This window comes from Oncorhynchus masou, chromosome 6 (assembly GCF_036934945.1).
Source record: "Oncorhynchus masou masou isolate Uvic2021 chromosome 6, UVic_Omas_1.1, whole genome shotgun sequence".
In the NCBI taxonomy this organism is placed as follows: Eukaryota; Metazoa; Chordata; class Actinopteri; order Salmoniformes; family Salmonidae; genus Oncorhynchus; species Oncorhynchus masou.
Window position 1 is genome coordinate 20,380,223 of NC_088217.1, and position 18,376 is coordinate 20,398,598.

Below are 18,376 nucleotides of genomic sequence, written 5' to 3' on the forward strand. Positions count from 1 at the left end.
ATACTGCAGACAGAGGTAGCTACACCGTACACAGACACCGTACACACACACACCGTACACACACACCGTACACACACACCGCGCACACACACACACACACACACACACACACACACACACACACACATGCAGACAAGCACACACACGCACCGGCACGCGCGTGCACACACACACACAAAAACACACACATGCCTATGTACACCCTTGGATGATGTATAATATTTACGTTTACATGATGTGTGCAGAATCTCGTTGGGGTCATTAATAAAATGTTTTTTCCCCAGCCTGTATTTTGGTCCTTGTCTTGTTTTTGTCCACATCTAAGGGCACATTATATCACTCTCTCCTGGTCCTCTGCATCACACACTTACATACAGTCGGACGTTTACATACACCTTAGCCAAATACATTTTAACTCAGTTTTTCACAATTCCTGACATTTAATCCTAGTAAAAATTCCCTGTCTCAGGTCAGTTAGGATCACCACGTTATTTTAAGAATGTGAAATAGTAGAGAGAATGATTTATTTCAGCTTTCATTTCTTTCATCACATTCCCAGTGGGTCAGAAGTTTACATGCATTCAATTAGTATTTGGTAGCATTGCCTTCCACAAGCTTCCCACAATAAGTTGGGTGAATATTGTCCCATTCCTCCTGACAGAGCTGGTGTAACTGAGTCAGGTTTGTAGGCCTCCTTGCTCGCACACGCCTTTTCAGTTCTGCCCACACATTTTCTATGCGATTGAGGTCAGGGCTTTGTGATTGCTACTCCAATACCTTGACTTTGTTGTCCTTAAACCATTTTGCCACAACTTTGGAAGTATGCTTGGGGTCATTGTCCAATTGGAAGACCCATTTGCAACCAAGCTTTAACATCCTGACTGATGTCTTGAGATGTTGCTTAAATATGTCCACATAATTGTTAATTCCTCATGATGCCATCTATTTTGTGACGTGCACCAGTCCCTCCTGCAGCAAAGCACCCCCACAACATGATGCCGTGCTTCACGGTTGGGATGGTGTTCTTTGGCTGGCAAGCATCCCCCTTTTTCCTTCAAACATAACGATGGTGGTTATGGCCAAACAGTTCTATTTCTGTTTCATCAGACCAGGAAACATTTCTCCAAAAAGTACGATCTTTGTCCCCATGTGCAGTTGCAAACCGTAGTCTAGCTTTTTTATGGCGGTTTTGGAGCAGTGGCTTCTTCCTTGCTCAGAGGCCTTTCAGGTTATGTCGATATAGGACTCGTTTTACTGTGGATATAGATACTTTTGTACCTGGTTCCGCCAGCATCTTCACAAGGTCTTCACAAGGTCCTTTGCTGTTGTTCTGGGATTGATTTGCACTTTTCGTACCAAAGTACATTCATCTCTAGGAGACAGAACGCGTCTACTTCCTGAGCGATGTGACTGTATGGTCCCATGGTGTTTATACTTTCGTACTATTGTTTGTACTGATGAATATGGTACCTTTGGGCCTTTTGAAATTGCTCCCAAGGATGAACCAGACTTGTGGAGGTCTACATTTTTCTTTCTGAGGTCTTGGCTGATTTCTTTTGATTTTCCCATGATGTCAAGCAAAGAGGCACTAAATTTGAAGGTAGGCTTGGAAATACATCCACAGGTACACCTCCAGATGACTCAGATGAAGCCATGACATAATGACTCAGATAAAGCCATGACATAATTTTCTGGAATTTTCCAAGCTGTTTAATGGCACAGTCAACTTAGTGTATGTAAACGTCTGACCCACTGGAATTGTGATACAGTGAAATAATCTGTTTGTAAATGTCACGACTTCTTCCGAAGTCGGTTCCTCTCCTTGTTCGGGCGGTGTTCGGCGGTCAACGTCACCGGTCTTCTAGCCATCGCCGATCCATTTTCATTTGTTTTGTCTTGTTTTCACTCTCACCTGGATTCAATTCCCTAATTACATGTTGTGTATATTTTCCCTCTGTTTCCCATGTCCTTGTCGGGAATTGTTTATTGTAAGTTCTTGTGCTATGTGTTACTGGTGCGCTAGGAACATGAAAAATGGATTGGCGATGGTGTCACGTCCTGACCATAGAAAACCTGTATTTTCTATGTTAGAGTAGGTCAGGTGCGTCCTTTCCTGCTCCTCGCAATCTCCCTCAAGTGCGTCTTCCCAGTCAGGTACATCCTGTGCCTGCTCCTCGCACTCTCCCTCAAGTGCGTGTCCCCAGTCCAGTACGTCCTGTGTCTCCTCCCTGCACTTGCCCTGAAGTGCGTGTCACTAGTCCGGTGCCACCTGTACCGGCACCACGCATCAGGCCTCCCCAGTCCAGTACGTCCTGTGCCTGCTCCTCTCGCTCGCTGTGAGGTGCGTGTCACCAGCCCGGTACCACCAGTGCCGGCCCCACTCACCAGGCTTCCGGCGACAGTTCCCAGTCCAGAGCTTCCGGCGACATTTCACAGTCCGGAACCTCCAACAACGGTCCACTGTCCGGAACCTCCAACGACGGTCCACAGTCCGGAACCTCCAACGACGGTCCACAGTCCAGAACCTCCAACGACAGTCCACGGTCCGGAACCTCCTGAGACGGTCAATGGTCCGGAACCTCTTGCGACGGTGAAAGGTCCAGAACTTCAAGGTCCATGGCTGGATCCGCAGGATGAGCAGGTACTTCGTCCCGCACCAGAGCCGCCCCCGATGCTGGCGGATGAGCGGGTACTTCGACCAGCACCAGAGCCGCCACCGCCACTAGACACCCGCCCTTTTTATTTCAGGTTTAGCAGTCGGGTCCGCACCTTTGGGGTGGGGGGTGGGGGGGGTGGGGGTTGGTGTACTGTCACGTAGACAGTGGTAGAGTAGGTCAGGGCGTGACTAGGGTTTTTGTTCTAGTTTATATTTTCTATGTGGGGTTCTAGGTTTGATTTTCTATGCTGGTGATTTGTATGATTCCCAATTAGAGGCAGCTGGTTAGAGTTGTCTCTAATTGGGGATCATTCTTAAGTAGCATTTTTTCCACCTGGGGGTTATGGGATGTTATTTATTTTTAGTTGCCTGTTTTGTATTTGCTTAAGTTTCACTTTATTCATTAAAAGTATGTGGAACTCTACATACGCTGCGCCTTGGTCCATCTCTACAAATGAACGTGACAGATGGCTAGAAGACCGGTGACGTCGACTGCTGAACACCGCCCGAACAAGGAGAGGAACCGACTTCGGCAGAAGTCGTGACAGTAAACAATTGTTGAAAAATGACTTGTGTCATGCACAAAGTAGATAGTCCTAACCGACTTGCCAAAACTATAGTCTGTTAACAAGAAATTTGTTGAGTGGTTGAAAAACAAGTTTTAATGACTCCAACCTAACTGATTGTAAGCTTCTGACTTCAACTGTATCACCTCTCCTCTTGCCCGATACCCTTTAGTGGGGAATGAACATTGTATTGTAAATGCCAAGTATTTCAGAGAGGACTCTCCTTCGTCAATTAGACAATAATAATACGTTGAACTTTGAGCTTTGCCCTTCAGTGTTAAATGCCCTTCAGGCGGGTTACTATGAAAGCACTTTGTGAAAACATTACTTAAACACTTTTGCTCTTTGGGGAGCATTCACAAACTTCCTCCAGTGGGCTGGGTGTTGGGGTGGTTTTCACCTTGTGACCACTGCTAATGTCAAAAGGGCTTTATGAAATCCATTTGATTGAATTTGACTTCTGAACTGTGAAATTTTACCTTTGACCTGTGACCTCTCCCCTCCCAGGTGGACGCCCTGCGCCTGCGCCTGGAGGAGAAGGAGTCCTTCCTGAACAAGAAGACCAAGCAGCTGCAGGACCTGACGGAAGAAAAGGGTACACTGGCCGGAGAGATTCGAGACATGAAAGACATGCTGGAGGTCAAGGAGAGGAAGATCAACGTCCTGCAGAAGAAGGTTAGGGGCAGGGGGCAGCAGTCAGGGATTTAGGGTCATGGTTAAGGATCAGGGATTGGTGAAGGTAGACTGCGATTGTTCACTAGTTTGTTTAAATGGACAGCATCAGTGAACACCATTGTTTTCTCCAACCATTGCTTACAGTATTGGAAGTGGGGGAGCCTAGCTCTGCTTTTAGGCATAACATACTTTTCAGTAGAAATACGTGTAATGGATAGCGACTCGGAGGGCCTCAGCTACTCGCCTAAGAGCAAATCTGAGGGAAACATTTGATACATTTGACTCAGACAGGTTTACAAGAAAGATTTCCCCCAAAATGAGACAAATCTAGAGAATCAGACATAGGTTTACAAGAAAGCTCTCCCCTGAAATGAGACAAATCTAGAGAATCAGACATAGGTTTACAAGAAAGCTCTCCCCCGAAATGAGAAATCTTGAGAATCAGACATAGGTTTACAAGAAAGCTCTCCCCGAAATGAGAAAAATCTTGAGAATCAGATATAGGTTTGCTATGGACACCATTTGTGAATTGATCGCCCCCCATCTAGCTTCAGAGTTCGTTCTGTTAGGTGACCTAAACTGGGATATGCTTAACACCCCGGCAGTCCTACAATCTAAGCTAAATGCCCTCAATCTCACACAAATCTTCAAGGAGCCCACCAGGTACAACCCTAAATCTGTAATCAGGGGCACCCCCATAGACATTATCCTGACCAAGATGCCCTCCAAATACACCTCTTCTGTTTTCAATCAGGATCTCAGCGATCACTGCCTCATTGCCTGTGTCCTCTATGGGCCCGCAGTCAAACGACCACCCCTCATCACTGCCAAACGCTCCCTAAAACACTTCTGCGAGCAGGGCTTTCTAACCAACCTGGCCTGGGTATCCTGGAAGGATATTGACCTCATCCCGTCAGTCGAGGATGCCTGGTCATTCTTTAAAAGTAATTACCTCACCATCTTAGATAAGCATGCCCTGTTCAAAAAATGCAGAACTAAGAACAGAGCCCTTGGTTCACTCCAGACCTGACTGCCCTTGACCAACACAACAACATCCTGTGGCGGACTGTCATAGCATCAAATAGTCCCCACGATATGCAACTGTTCAGGGAAGGCTAGTTTTTTCAAGCAGAAATTTGCATCCTATAGATCTAACTCCAAAAGGTTTTGGGACACTGTAAAGTCCATGGAGAACAAGAGCACCTCCTCTGAGCTGCCCACTGCACTGAGGCTAGGTAACACGGTCACCCCCGCAGTTACTCGCCCAAGCCTCACCAGCTTCTCCTTCACTCAAATCCAGACAGCAGATGTTCTGAAAGAGCTGCAAAACCTGGACCCGTACAGATCAGCTGGGCTAGACAATCTGGACCCTCTCTTTCTAAAACTATCCGCCGCCATTTTTGCAACCCCTATTACCAGCCTGTTCAACCTCTCTTTCGTATCGTCCGAGATCCCTAAAGATTGGAAAGCTGCCGCGGTCATCCCCCTCTTCAAAGGGGGTGACACCCTAGACCCCAACTGTTACAGACCTACAGTGGGGCAAAAACGTATTTAGTCAACCACCAATTGTAAAAGTTCTCCCACTTAAAAAGATGAGAGAGGCCTGTAATTTTCATCATAGGTACACTTCAACTATGACAGACAAAATGAGAGAAAAAAATCCAGAAAATCACATTGTAGGATTTTTAATGAATTTATTTGCAAATTATGGTGGAAAATAAGTATTTGGTCAATAACAAAAGTTTATCTCAATACTTTGTTATATACCCTTTGTTGGCAATGACAGAGGTCAAACATTTTCTGTAAGTCTTCACAAGGTTTTCACACACTGTTGCTGGTATTTTGGCCCGTTTTGGCCCAACTACAGAGTTGTAGTTGGTGTCAAATTGGTGGGCATGTTGTCCGGACATCTGGCAGTCTCTATGGGGGTACCACAGGGTACAATTCTCGGGCCGACTCTTTTCTCTGTATATATCAACGATGTCGCTCTTGCTGCGGGCGATTCCCCGATCCACCTCTATGCAGACGACACCATTCTGTATACTTCTGACCCTTCCTTGGACACTGTGCTAACTAACCTCCAAACGAGCTTCAATGCCATACAACACTACTTCCGTGGCCTCCAACTGCTCTTAAACGCTAGTAAAAACAAATGCATGCTTTTCAACCGTTTGTTACTCGCACCCGCCTGCCCGACTAGCATCACCACCCTGGACGGTTCCGACCTAGAATATGTGGGCAACTATAAATACCTAGGTGTCTGGCTAGACTATAAACTCTCCTTCCAGACTCATATTAAACATCTCCAATCCAAAATCAAATCTAGAATCAGCTTTCTATTTCGCAACAAAGCTTCCTCCACTCACGTCGCCAAATGTACCCTAGTCAACCTGACTAGCCTACCGATCCTCGACTTCAATGTCATCTACAAAATAGCTTCCAAGACTCTACTCAGCAAGCTGGATACAGTCTATCACAGTGCCATCCGTTTTGTTTCCAAATCACCTTATACCACCCACCACTGCGACCTCTATGCTCTAGTCGGCTGGCCCTCACTACATATTTGTCGCCAGACCCACTGGCTCCAGGTCATCTATAAGTCTATGCTAGGTAAAGCTCCGCCTTATCTCAGTTCACTGGTCACGATAACAACACCCACCCGTAGCACACGTTCCAGCAGGTATATCTCACTGATCATACCCAAAGCCAACACCTAATTTGGCTTCCTTTCCTTCCAGTTCTCTGCTGCCAGTGACTGGAACGAATTGCAGAAATCGATGAAGTTGGAGACTTTTATTTCCCTTACCAACTTTAAACATCAACTTTCTGAGCAGCTAACCAATTGCTGCAGCTGTACATAGTCCATCTGTAAATGGCCCACCCAATCTACCTACCTCATCCCCATACTGTTTTTGTTTTATTTACTTTTCTGCTCTTTTGAACACCCGTATCTCTACTTGCATATCATCATCCACTCATTTATCACTCCAGTGTTAATCTGTGTGTTAATCTAAATTGTAATTTTTCGCTCCTATGGCCTATTTATTGCCTTCCTCCTCATGCCTTTTGCACACACTGTATATAGACTTTATTTTTTCTACTGTGTCATTGACTTGTTTTTGTGTTATTGGCTTGTTTATTGTTTACTCCATGTGAAACTCTGTGTTGTTGTCTGTGTCATACTGCTTTGCTTTATCGTGTCCAGGTCGGTCGCATTTGAAAATGAGAACTTGTTCTCAACTAGCCTACCTGGTTAAATAAAGGTGAAATTTTAAAAAACAACAAGAAAGCTCTCCCCCGAAATGAGAAAAATCTTGAGAATTGTTACATAGAACCTATTTGAGAGCTTGCTGTATATCAGTGCAGGTTGTTTGGTTGGATCTCTGTCTCCCTGAGACCTGGGTTGCCTCCCCTATTGGCCCTCGTCGAAAGAAACACACTGAATAGGGAATAGGGTGCTATTTGGGACACATGGTTGGGCTAGTTGGTCTCTGAGGATACAAATGGATGGTTGTAGCTCTGTCCATCAAGTGTCTCTGTGCTGTTCTCAGGTTAAAAGTGTGTCTACACACACACAGAAAAGGAGGATACGAGGGAGTTTCTGCCACACTGCCTCTAGTGTGTTCTAAAAATATACACTGAGGGTTATTCTCTCACCCTGACCTTCTCTCTTTCATTCTCTCTCTCCTGTTCTTTCTCTCTCTTTTAACTATATCTTTCTCTCTGTCTCTTTTTCTGCTGTGGCTATACTCTCTGTCAGTACAATGTGTCTCTGTATTTTTGATTGGTTTCTTTCTCAGATATCCCTCTTTCTCTTTCTTTCTCTCTGGCAAGACTATCTTGTTTTATTTCTTACTATCTTTGAAAAACATCTCACCGTATATAGCCATTTACATCTAAACTCTGTCTCTCCCTCTTTCCTCTCCCTCAATTACCAGCAAATCTAAAAGAGCTTAAATTAAATTCAGAGATCCCAAAGTATTTGATGTCTTTGGCTAAAATAATAAAGACTTCCTCTCACAGGCTTAAAACGTCCATCACAATAATTTTCCCCAAATGGCACTGTATTCCCTATATAGTGCACTACTTTTGACTTTGCACTATATATCAAATACAGTGCCTTTTGGGACACAACCACAGTCCCCTCTAGTCTTTTAACCTGCGAACATCACTCACACTAACTAACTTTTGATGCAGTTTCTCTATCTACAGTTATTTTGACCTCATGCTAATTTTCTCCCCAGATTGAGAATCTGCAGGAGCAGCTGTGTGACAAGGACAAGCAGCTGGGGAACCTGAAGGACAGGGTGAAGTCTCTGCAGACTGACTCCAGTAACACTGACACTGCCCTGGCCACCCTGGAGGAGGCACTCTCTGAGAAGGTACAGAACTTTGAAATACAGGGTCCAGAGTTTTACAGTAGGAGAACTTAGAACCAGGGCCCAGAGTTTTACAGTAGGATAACTTAGAACCATGGCCCAGAGTTTTACAGTAGGAGAACTTAGAACCAGAGCCCACAATTTCAGATCACATGACCTGGATATGCATTAATGAGTTAAGATGGAAATGTGAGCAACACTTTCAGTGTTGTTTTGTGGCTCGTCTTTCCTCTGAAGAGAGACTGTATGTTTTCAAAAGTATTAAGGATTTTGATATACATCGATTGTTGTGGTATACATAATGTGTTGATGGTGGACATAATGTGTTGTGCTAGACATAATGTGTTGATGGTAAACATAATGTGTTGATGGTAGACATAATGTGTTGATGATGGACATAATGTGTTGTGTTAGACATAATGTGTTGTGCTAGACATAATGTGTTGATGGTGGACATAATGTGTTGATGGTAGACATAATGTGTTGATGATGGACATAATGTGTTGTGTTAGACATAATGTGTTGTGCTAGACATAATGTGTTGTGCAAGACATAATATGTTGATGGTGGACATAATGTGTTGATGGTGGACATAATGTGTTGTGTTAGACATAATGTGTTGTGCTAGACATAATATGTTGATGGTGGACATAATGTGTTGATGGTGGACATAATGTGTTGTGTTAGACATAATGGGTTGATGGTAAACATAATGTGTTGTGCAAGACATAATATGTTGATGGTGGACATAATGTGTTGTGTTAGACATAATGTGTTGTGCTAGACATAATGTGTTGTGCTAGACATAATGTGTTGTGCTAGACATAATACGTTGATGGAAGACATAATGTGTTGATAGTAGACATAATGTGTTGATGGTGGACATAATGTGTTGATAGTAGACATAATGTGTTGATGGTAGACATAATGTGTTGATGGTAGACATAATGTGTTGATAGTAGACATAATGTGTTGATGGTAGACATAATGTGTTGATGGAAGACATAATGTGTTGATAGTAAACATAATGTGTTGATGGTAGACATAATGTGTTGATGGTGGACATAATGTGTTGTGCTAGACATAATGTGTTGATGGTAAACATAATGTGTTGATGGTGGACATAATGTGTTGTGCTAGACATAATGTGTTGATGGTAAACATAATGTGTTGTGCTAGACATAATGTGTTGTGCTAAACATAATGTGTTGTGCTAGACATAATACGTTGATGGTGGACATAATGTGTTGATGGTAGACATAATGTGTTGATGGTAGACATAATATGTTGATGGTGGACATAATGTGTTGATGGTAGACATAATGTGTTGATGGTAGACATAATATGTTGATAGTAGACATAATGTGTTGATGGTGGACATAATGTGTTGATGGTAGACATAATGTGTTGATGGTAGACATAATGTGTTGATGGTAGACATAATGTGTTGATGGTAGACATAATGTGTTGATGGTGGACATAATGTGTTGATAGTAGACATAATGTGTTGATGATGGGCATAATGTGTTGTGTTAGACATAATGTGTTGTGCTCGACATAATATGTTGATGGTGGACATGATGTGTTGTGTTAGACATAATGTGTTGATGGTAGACATAATGTGTTGATGGTAGACATAATGTGTTGATGGTGGACATAATGTGTTGATGGTGGACATAATGTGTTGATAGTAGACATAATGTGTTGATGATGGGCATAATGTGTTGTGTTAGACATAATGTGTTGTGCTCGACATAATATGTTGATGGTGGACATAATGTGTTGATGGTGGACATAATGTGTTGTGTTAGACGTAATGGGTTGATGGTAAACATAATGTGTTGTGCTAGACATAATATGTTGATGGTGGACATAATGTGTTGTGCTAGACATAATACTTTGATGGAAGACATGTGTTGATAGTAGACATAATGTGTTGATGGTGGACATAATGTGTTGATAGTAGACATAATGTGTTGATGGTAGACATAATGTGTTGATGGTAGACATAATGTGTTGATGGTAGACATAATGTGTTGATGGTGGACATAATGTGTTGATGGTAGACATAATGTGTTGATGGTAGACATAATGTGTTGATGGTAGACATAATGTGTTGATAGTAGACATAATGTGTTGATGGTGGACATAATGTGTTGTGTTAGACGTAATGGGTTGATGGTAAACATAATGTGTTGTGCTAGACATAATATGTTGATGGTGGACATAATGTGTTGTGCTAGACATAATATGTTGATGGTGGACATAATGTGTTGATGGTGGACATAATGTGTTGATGGTAGACATAATGTGTTGATGATGGACATAATGTGTTGTGTTAGACATAATGTGTTGTGCTAGACATAATATGTTGATGGTGGACATAATGTGTTGATGGTAGACATAATGTGTTGATGGTAGACATAATATGTTGATGGTGGACATAATGTGTTGATGGTAGACATAATATGTTGATAGTAGACATAATGTGTTGATGGTAGACATAATGTGTTGATGGTGGACATAATGTGTTGATGGTAGACATAATGTGTTGATGGTAGACATAATGTGTTGATGGTAGACATAATGTGTTGATGGTGGACATAATGTGTTGATGGTGGACATAATGTGTTGATAGTAGACATAATGTGTTGATGATGGGCATAATGTGTTGTGTTAGACATCATGTGTTGTGCTCGACATAATATGTTGATGGTGGACATGATGTGTTGTGTTAGACATAATGTGTTGATGGTAGACATAATGTGTTGATGGTGGACATAATGTGTTGATAGTAGACATAATTTGTTGATGATGGGCATAATGTGTTGATGGTAGACATAATGTGTTGATAATATGTTGATGGTGGACATAATGTGTTGATGGTGGACATAATGTGTTGATGGAAGACATAATGTGTTGATAGTAAACATAATGTGTTGATGGTAGACATAATGTGTTGATGGTGGACATAATGTGTTGTGCTAGACATAATGTGTTGATGGTAAACATAATGTGTTGATGATGGACATAATGTGTTGTGTTAGACGTAATGGGTTGATGGTAAACATAATGTGTTGTGCTAGACATAATGTGTTGTGCTAGACATAATGTGTTGTGCTAGACATAATACGTTGATGGTGGACATAATGTGTTGATGGTAGACATAATGTGTTGATGGTAGACATAATATGTTGATGGTGGACATAATGTGTTGATGGTAGACATAATGTGTTGATGGTAGACATAATATGTTGATAGTAGACATAATATGTTGATGGTGGACATAATGTGTTGATGGTAGACATAATGTGTTGATGGTGGACATAATGTGTTGATGGTGGACATAATGTGTTGATGGTGGACATAATGTGTTGATAGTAAACATAATGTGTTGATGATGGGCATAATGTGTTGTGCTAGACATAATGTGTTGTGTTGTGCTGATGACATAATGTGTTGTGCTAGACATAATATGTTGATGGTGGACATAATGTGTTGATGGTAGACATAATGTGTTGATGGTGGACATAATGTGTTGATGGTTGTGCTAGACATAATGTGTTGATGTAGACATAATGTGTTGATGGTGGACATAATGTGTTGATGGTAAACATAATGAGACATAATGTGTTGTGCTAGACATAATGTGTTGTGCTAGACATAATGTGTTGTGTGCGATAATGTTGATGGTGGACATAATGTGTTGATGTTGGACATAATGTGTTGTGTTAGACATAATGTGTTGTTGACATAATATGTTGATGGTGGTCATAATGTGTTGATGGTGGACATAATGTGTTGTGTTAGATAATGGGTTGATGAAACATAATGTGTTGTGCTAGACATAATACATAATGTTGATGGTGGACATAATGTGTTGATATAATGTGTTGTGCTAGACATAATGTGTTGATGGTGGACATAATGTGTTGATAGTGGACATAATGTGTTGATGGTTGATGAAACATAATGTGTTGATACATAATATGTTGATGGTGGACATAATGTGTTGTGTTAGACATAATGTGTTGATGGTGGACATAATGTGTTGATGGTGGACATAATGTGTTGATGGTAGACATAATGTGTTGATGGTAGACATAATATGTTGATGGTGGACATAATGTGTTGATGGTAGACATAATATGTTGATAGTAGACATAATGTGTTGATGGTAGACATAATGTGTTGATGGTGGACATAATGTGTTGATGGTAGACATAATGTGTTGATGGTAGACATAATGTGTTGATGGTATAATGTGTTGATGGTGGACATAATGTGTTGATGGTAGACATAATATGTTGATAGTAGACATAATGTGTTGATGGTAGACATAATGTGTTGATGGTGGACATAATGTGTTGATGGTAGACATAATGTGTTGATGGTAGACATAATGTGTTGATGGTAGACATAATGTGTTGATGGTAGACATAATGTGTTGATGGTGGACATAATGTGTTGATGGTGGACATAATGTGTTGATAGTAGACATAATTTGTTGATGATGGGCATAATGTGTTGTGTTAGACATAATGTGTTGTGCTCGACATAATATGTTGATGGTGGACATAATGTGTTGATGGTGGACATAATGTGTTGTGTTAGACGTAATGGGTTGATGGTAAACATAATGTGTTGTGCTAGACATAATATGTTGATGGTGGACATAATGTGTTGTGCTAGACATAATATGTTGATGGTGGACATAATGTGTTGATGGTGGACATAATGTGTTGATGGTGGACATAATGTGTTGATGGTGGACATAATGTGTTGTGCTAGACATAATGTGTTGTGCTAGACATAATGTGTTGTGCTAGACATAATACGTTGATGGTGGACATAATGTGTTGATGGTAGACATAATATGTTGATGGTGGACATAATGTGTTGATGGTAGACATAATATGTTGATAGTAGACATAATGTGTTGATGGTAGACATAATGTGTTGATGGTGGACATAATGTGTTGTGCAAGACATAATGTGTTGTGCTCGACATAATATGTTGATGGTGGACATGATGTGTTGTGTTAGACATAATGTGTTGTGCTCGACATAATATGTTGATGGTGGACATAATGTGTTGATGGTGGACATAATGTGTTGTGTTAGACATAATGGGTTGATGGTAAACATAATGTGTTGTGCTAGACATAATATGTTGATGGTGGACATAATGTGTTGTGCTAGACATAATGTGTTGTGCTAGACATAATGTGTTGTGCTAGACATAATATGTTGATGGTGGACATAATGTGTTGATGGTGGACATAATGTGTTGTGTTAGACATAATGTGTTGTGCTAGACATAATGTGTTGTGCTAGACATAATGTGTTGATGGTGGACATAATGGGTTGATGGTAAACATAATGTGTTGTGTTAGACATAATGTGTTGTGCTAGACATAATGTGTTGTGCTAGACATAATGTGTTGTGTGCGACATAATATGTTGACGGTGGACATAATGTGTTGTGTTAGACATAATGTGTTGTGCTCAACATAATGTGTTGTGCTAGACATAATATGTTGATGGTGGACATAATGTGTTGTGCTAGACATAATATGTTGATGGTGGACATAATGTGTTGATGGTGGACATAATGTGTTGTGTTAGACATAATGGGTTGATGGTAAACATAATGTGTTGTGCTAGACATAATACGTTGATGGTGGACATAATGTGTTGATGGTGGACATAATGTGTTGTGTTAGATATAATGTGTTGTGCTAGACATAATATGTTGATGGTGGACATAATGTGTTGATGGTGGACATAATGTGTTGTGTTAGACATAATGGGTTGATGGTAAACATAATGTGTTGTGCTATACATAATATGTTGATGGTGGACATAATGTGTTGTGTTAGACATAATGTGTTGTGCTAGACATAATGTGTTGTGCTAGACATAATATGTTGATGGTGGACATAATGTGTTGATGGTGGACATAATGTGTTGTGCTAGACATAATGTGTTGTGCTAGACATAATGTGTTGTACTAGACATAATGTGTTGTCCTAGACATAATGTGTTGTGCTAGACATAATACGTTGATGGAAGACATAATGTGTTGATGGTAGACATAATGTGTTGATAGTAGACATAATGTGTTGATGGTAGACATAATGTGTTGATGGTGGACATAATGTGTTGTTAGACATAATGGGTTGATGGTAAACATAATGTGTTGTGCTAGACATAATATGTTGATGGTGGACATAATGGGTTGTGCTAGACATAATGGTTTGATGGTAAACATAATGTGTTGATGCTAGACATAATATGTTGATGGTGGACATAATGTGTTGTTAGACATAATGTGTTGTGTTAGACATAATGTGTTTTGCTAGACATAATGTGTTGTGCTAGACATAATACGTTGATGGTGGACATAATGTGTTGTGTTAGACAAATGTGTTGTGTTAGACATAATGTGTTGTGCCAGACATAATATGTTGATGGTGGACATAATGTGTTGATGGTAGAAATAATGTGCTGATGGTAGACATAATGTGTTGATGGTGGACATAATGTGTTGATGTGTGTATGTGTGTCTCTCTCAGGAGCGGATAATAGAGAGACTGAAGGAGCAGAGAGCGAGAGAGGACAATGAGAGGATTGACGAGGTGGAGTCCTATAAGAAGGAGAACAAGGACCTCAAGGAGAAAGTCAACACCCTCCATATGGAATTAACAGAGAAGGAGGTCAGTGTTTGTGCGTGTGTGCGTGTGTATTTGTTTGTGTGAATATACAGTTCATGTGTATTGCATGAACAATTGGCAGTGAACAGTGAGCAAAATAACTGTACCCTTTCAAATACATGGAACGCTGCTCCCTCTGGTAGCGTGACCCAGTTAGGACTGTTCAGTGTTTTTACTGTGCCACCTGGTCTGGACTGGTCCTAACTGTCAGTGCTGTCCCTGTCTGTCCCCCTGAAGTCCTGCCTCATTGACCTGAAGGAGCATGCCTCCTCCCTGGCCTCCTCCAGCCTGAAGAAAGAATCCAAGCTCAAGTCTCTGGAGATGGCCATCGAGCAGAAGAAAGAGGAGTGTAGCAAGTTGGAGACACAGTTACAGAAGGTAGGTGTCCTAGCACTGCACAACTTAAAAGTGTAAATGAAAGTGCGGAATGCATGGCTGGGATTCAAAAATGCAGCATACTCCCAGAGGCCTTTGCGGTTTCATTCTGATGTCTATTATGTAAACTTGCAATGACCACCTGAGCAACTCATTTGGGACGGCCTCAATGATTTAGTCTGTCAGTTAAAATCACTGTTAGAATCCCTGTTAAAGGGATGGCAAGGATTTATAGTAACACTGTATGGTACAGAGCTTACTTACAGTGTTTGGTAACGGTGAGAAACCTACAGTGCATTGTGCACAGTTCAGCAAGTATTAGGTTAAATGGTTCAAGGAAACAAGTGGAAGAGATCCCTTTTATACCATGATAATGTCTTCTACTAATCTGCTTACCTTCAGTTGCATTTTTACAATTCAGTCTAAACCTGCAGTATGTAGACAGTGTTATACCTGTATGGCTGATGAAGACTTTTACTTTACCCTGCATCAAGTCCAGCTGACATGGATAGTCACATTAAAAGGGAAGTTCAGTATTGTGTGTTTGCCCCTATCACTTCCGTTGCATTTTAGCTAGCTGTGGCTAAAATTAGCTGAAGTTTGTAGTGGCTGTTTAAAGAAAACCGAACCATGTATTACAGATTATCCTGGCCCGTAGACTACTTTCAGTACGAGGAACCATCTTACATTAGGTTGGAAAATACTGAACTTTCCTTTAAACCACTGTCACAAGAATTTTCAATCCAAAAGATCACAACAATCACTATAACTTTGACCAATCCCCCCTAGGTTGTAAAGCTAGGGTTAGTAAGAATTCGCCAAAGTCCCAGATTTCTGCAAAAGGTTGGTTCTTTATTCAGAGAATGTTCTGAAGTCAAAAATGCAAAAACATTCATTTTATAACTCCTGCACTATGACTCTTAACACATTTTATACAATTATATAATTTCAGGGTGGAATCCTTTTGTCTTTACTTTAAACATATAAATGATCTTATCAATCAACCCTTTAACTAAATATTACACACTGATATTTCAACCTTTATTGGAATTATAAATGTCACACAAAAGCAAACAAAACCAATGCATGTATTTACATCATATACTCATTAACGACTGTTCTAGGCCTATATCCAATAATAACTCTTCTTTTTATGATTTTCATTATAATCTTCATTAAATAAACAGTCTGTCTAAACATTGAAGATCGTCTCTTCCAGCATGGGCTCCTCATTGTTGAAGGAATCAGTGGCATCTACTAGGCTTGGAGGCATGTAGGTTTCACCTCATCATTTGTTGCGTCATCGATCTCGCTAGAATCCTGGTAATTAAACCTCTCACACTAGGAATCAAACAGCAACCACACAACACCAACACACTCATACAGGTGAAAGCAGCTCATAACACAGTAATTATTTTTTTTAAATCAATTTTCCAAACATACTGTCGAACCACCCAGTCAGTGAGGTATCCACCCCAGAGTTCTCCGATAACTTATTTGACTCCTATTCTGTAAGTCACTCATCCTTGATGGTCAGTGTATTATATAGTTTATCTTTTACTTCTTATCAATGACAACGGCATCATATAATTAGTACGGGAAGGTGGTGGATCTGAATGTATCAGAAAGATTACCAAGACTATGATGCAGCTCAGAGCCCCTAATATTCCCAAAAACCGCCAACCCTCTCCTGCCCTTAGTCAGTCTGCTAGGTACCACCCCATACTCACACTTCTAAGAGCACACACAGCAATTAAAGGTCGGAATAGGGGATCTTCGTTAAGGAGGTAACCCCGAACCCTGTTGGGACTCGGTTCTTCCCCTAACTCTGTGTGTGATCAGCGGTGCTTGTATGTGTTCCTACCTTTTTGTAGTGGGTAACGTGGACCCAAGTGGCTCTCTCAGCTATTCTAATGGCAAAGGCGGTGGTTAATACAACCTGGTATGAGCCTTCCCAACTGGTCTGCTTCCAGTCTTTCCCCTCAGGGACTGGATCCACACCCAGTCTCCTGGTTGGATTGAGTGAATCACCTTCTTCTGTAATTCACCTGTTGGAGACAAAATCTTGGACATACGGGTATGGTTAACTTCTTGATGCTACCCATCCCTTTAGCGGGATAATTGTCATCAACAACCCCTGAATTGCATAGCGCCACATTCAAATAATATTACTAAAAACATTTATATTCATGAAATCACAAGTGCAATATAGCAAAACACAGTTTAGCCTTTTGTTAATCCACCTGTCTGGTCAGATTTTGAAAATATGCTTTACAGCCAAAGCAAGACAAGCGTTTGTGTAAGTTTATCGATTGCTCGACAAAACATTATGAACGCCTAGCATCAAGGAGCTTGGTCACGAAAATCAGAAAAGCAATCAAATTAATAGTTTACCTTTGATGATCTTCGGATGTTTTCACTCATGAGACTCCCAGTTACACAATAAATGTTCCTTTTGTTCCATAAAGATTATTTTTATATCCAAAATACCTCAGTTTGTTTGGCGCGTTATGTTCAGAAATCCACAGGAAAGAGCGATTACGACAACGCAGACAAATTCCAAATAGTATCCGTAATGTCCACAGAAACATGTCAAACGTTTTTTATAATCAATCTTCAGGTTGTTTTTCAAATATATAATCGATAATATATCAATTGCAACTGTCCTTTTCAGTAGGAGAGGGAAAGGCAATGGCTGCCCAAACTCTGTTACGCCAAGCAAAACGCTGTTGGCACCCGGCCATACAATGACGCGATGTTATCTTTCTCGCTCACTTTTCAAAATAAAAGCCTGAAACTATGTTTAAAGACTGTCGACACCTTTAGGAAGCAATAGGAAAAGGAATCGGGTTGATATCCCTTTAAATGGTGCAAAGGCAGGCTATGGAACATGGAGTTTTCAAAATAGTGGCCACTTCCTGGTTTGATTTTCCTCAGGGTTTCGCCTGCAAAATCAGTTCTGTTATACTCACAGACAATATTTTGACAGTTTTGGAAACTTTAGAGTGT

At 40.9% G+C, this 18,376-nt stretch overlaps 1 protein-coding gene across 1 annotated transcript in view; it reads left to right on the forward strand.

Moving 5' to 3' along the window:
• Positions 1 to 18,376, forward strand: part of LOC135541500 (ERC protein 2-like) — a 76,912-nt gene that overhangs the window by 30,395 nt on the left and 28,141 nt on the right. Inside the window, exons 4-8 of the mRNA XM_064967817.1 lie at positions 1 to 15; positions 3,730 to 3,897; positions 8,142 to 8,279; positions 14,855 to 14,995; positions 15,230 to 15,370. Coding sequence (XP_064823889.1) covers positions 1 to 15; positions 3,730 to 3,897; positions 8,142 to 8,279; positions 14,855 to 14,995; positions 15,230 to 15,370 — 603 coding nt within the window. The remainder of the gene's footprint in view (positions 16 to 3,729; positions 3,898 to 8,141; positions 8,280 to 14,854; positions 14,996 to 15,229; positions 15,371 to 18,376) is intronic.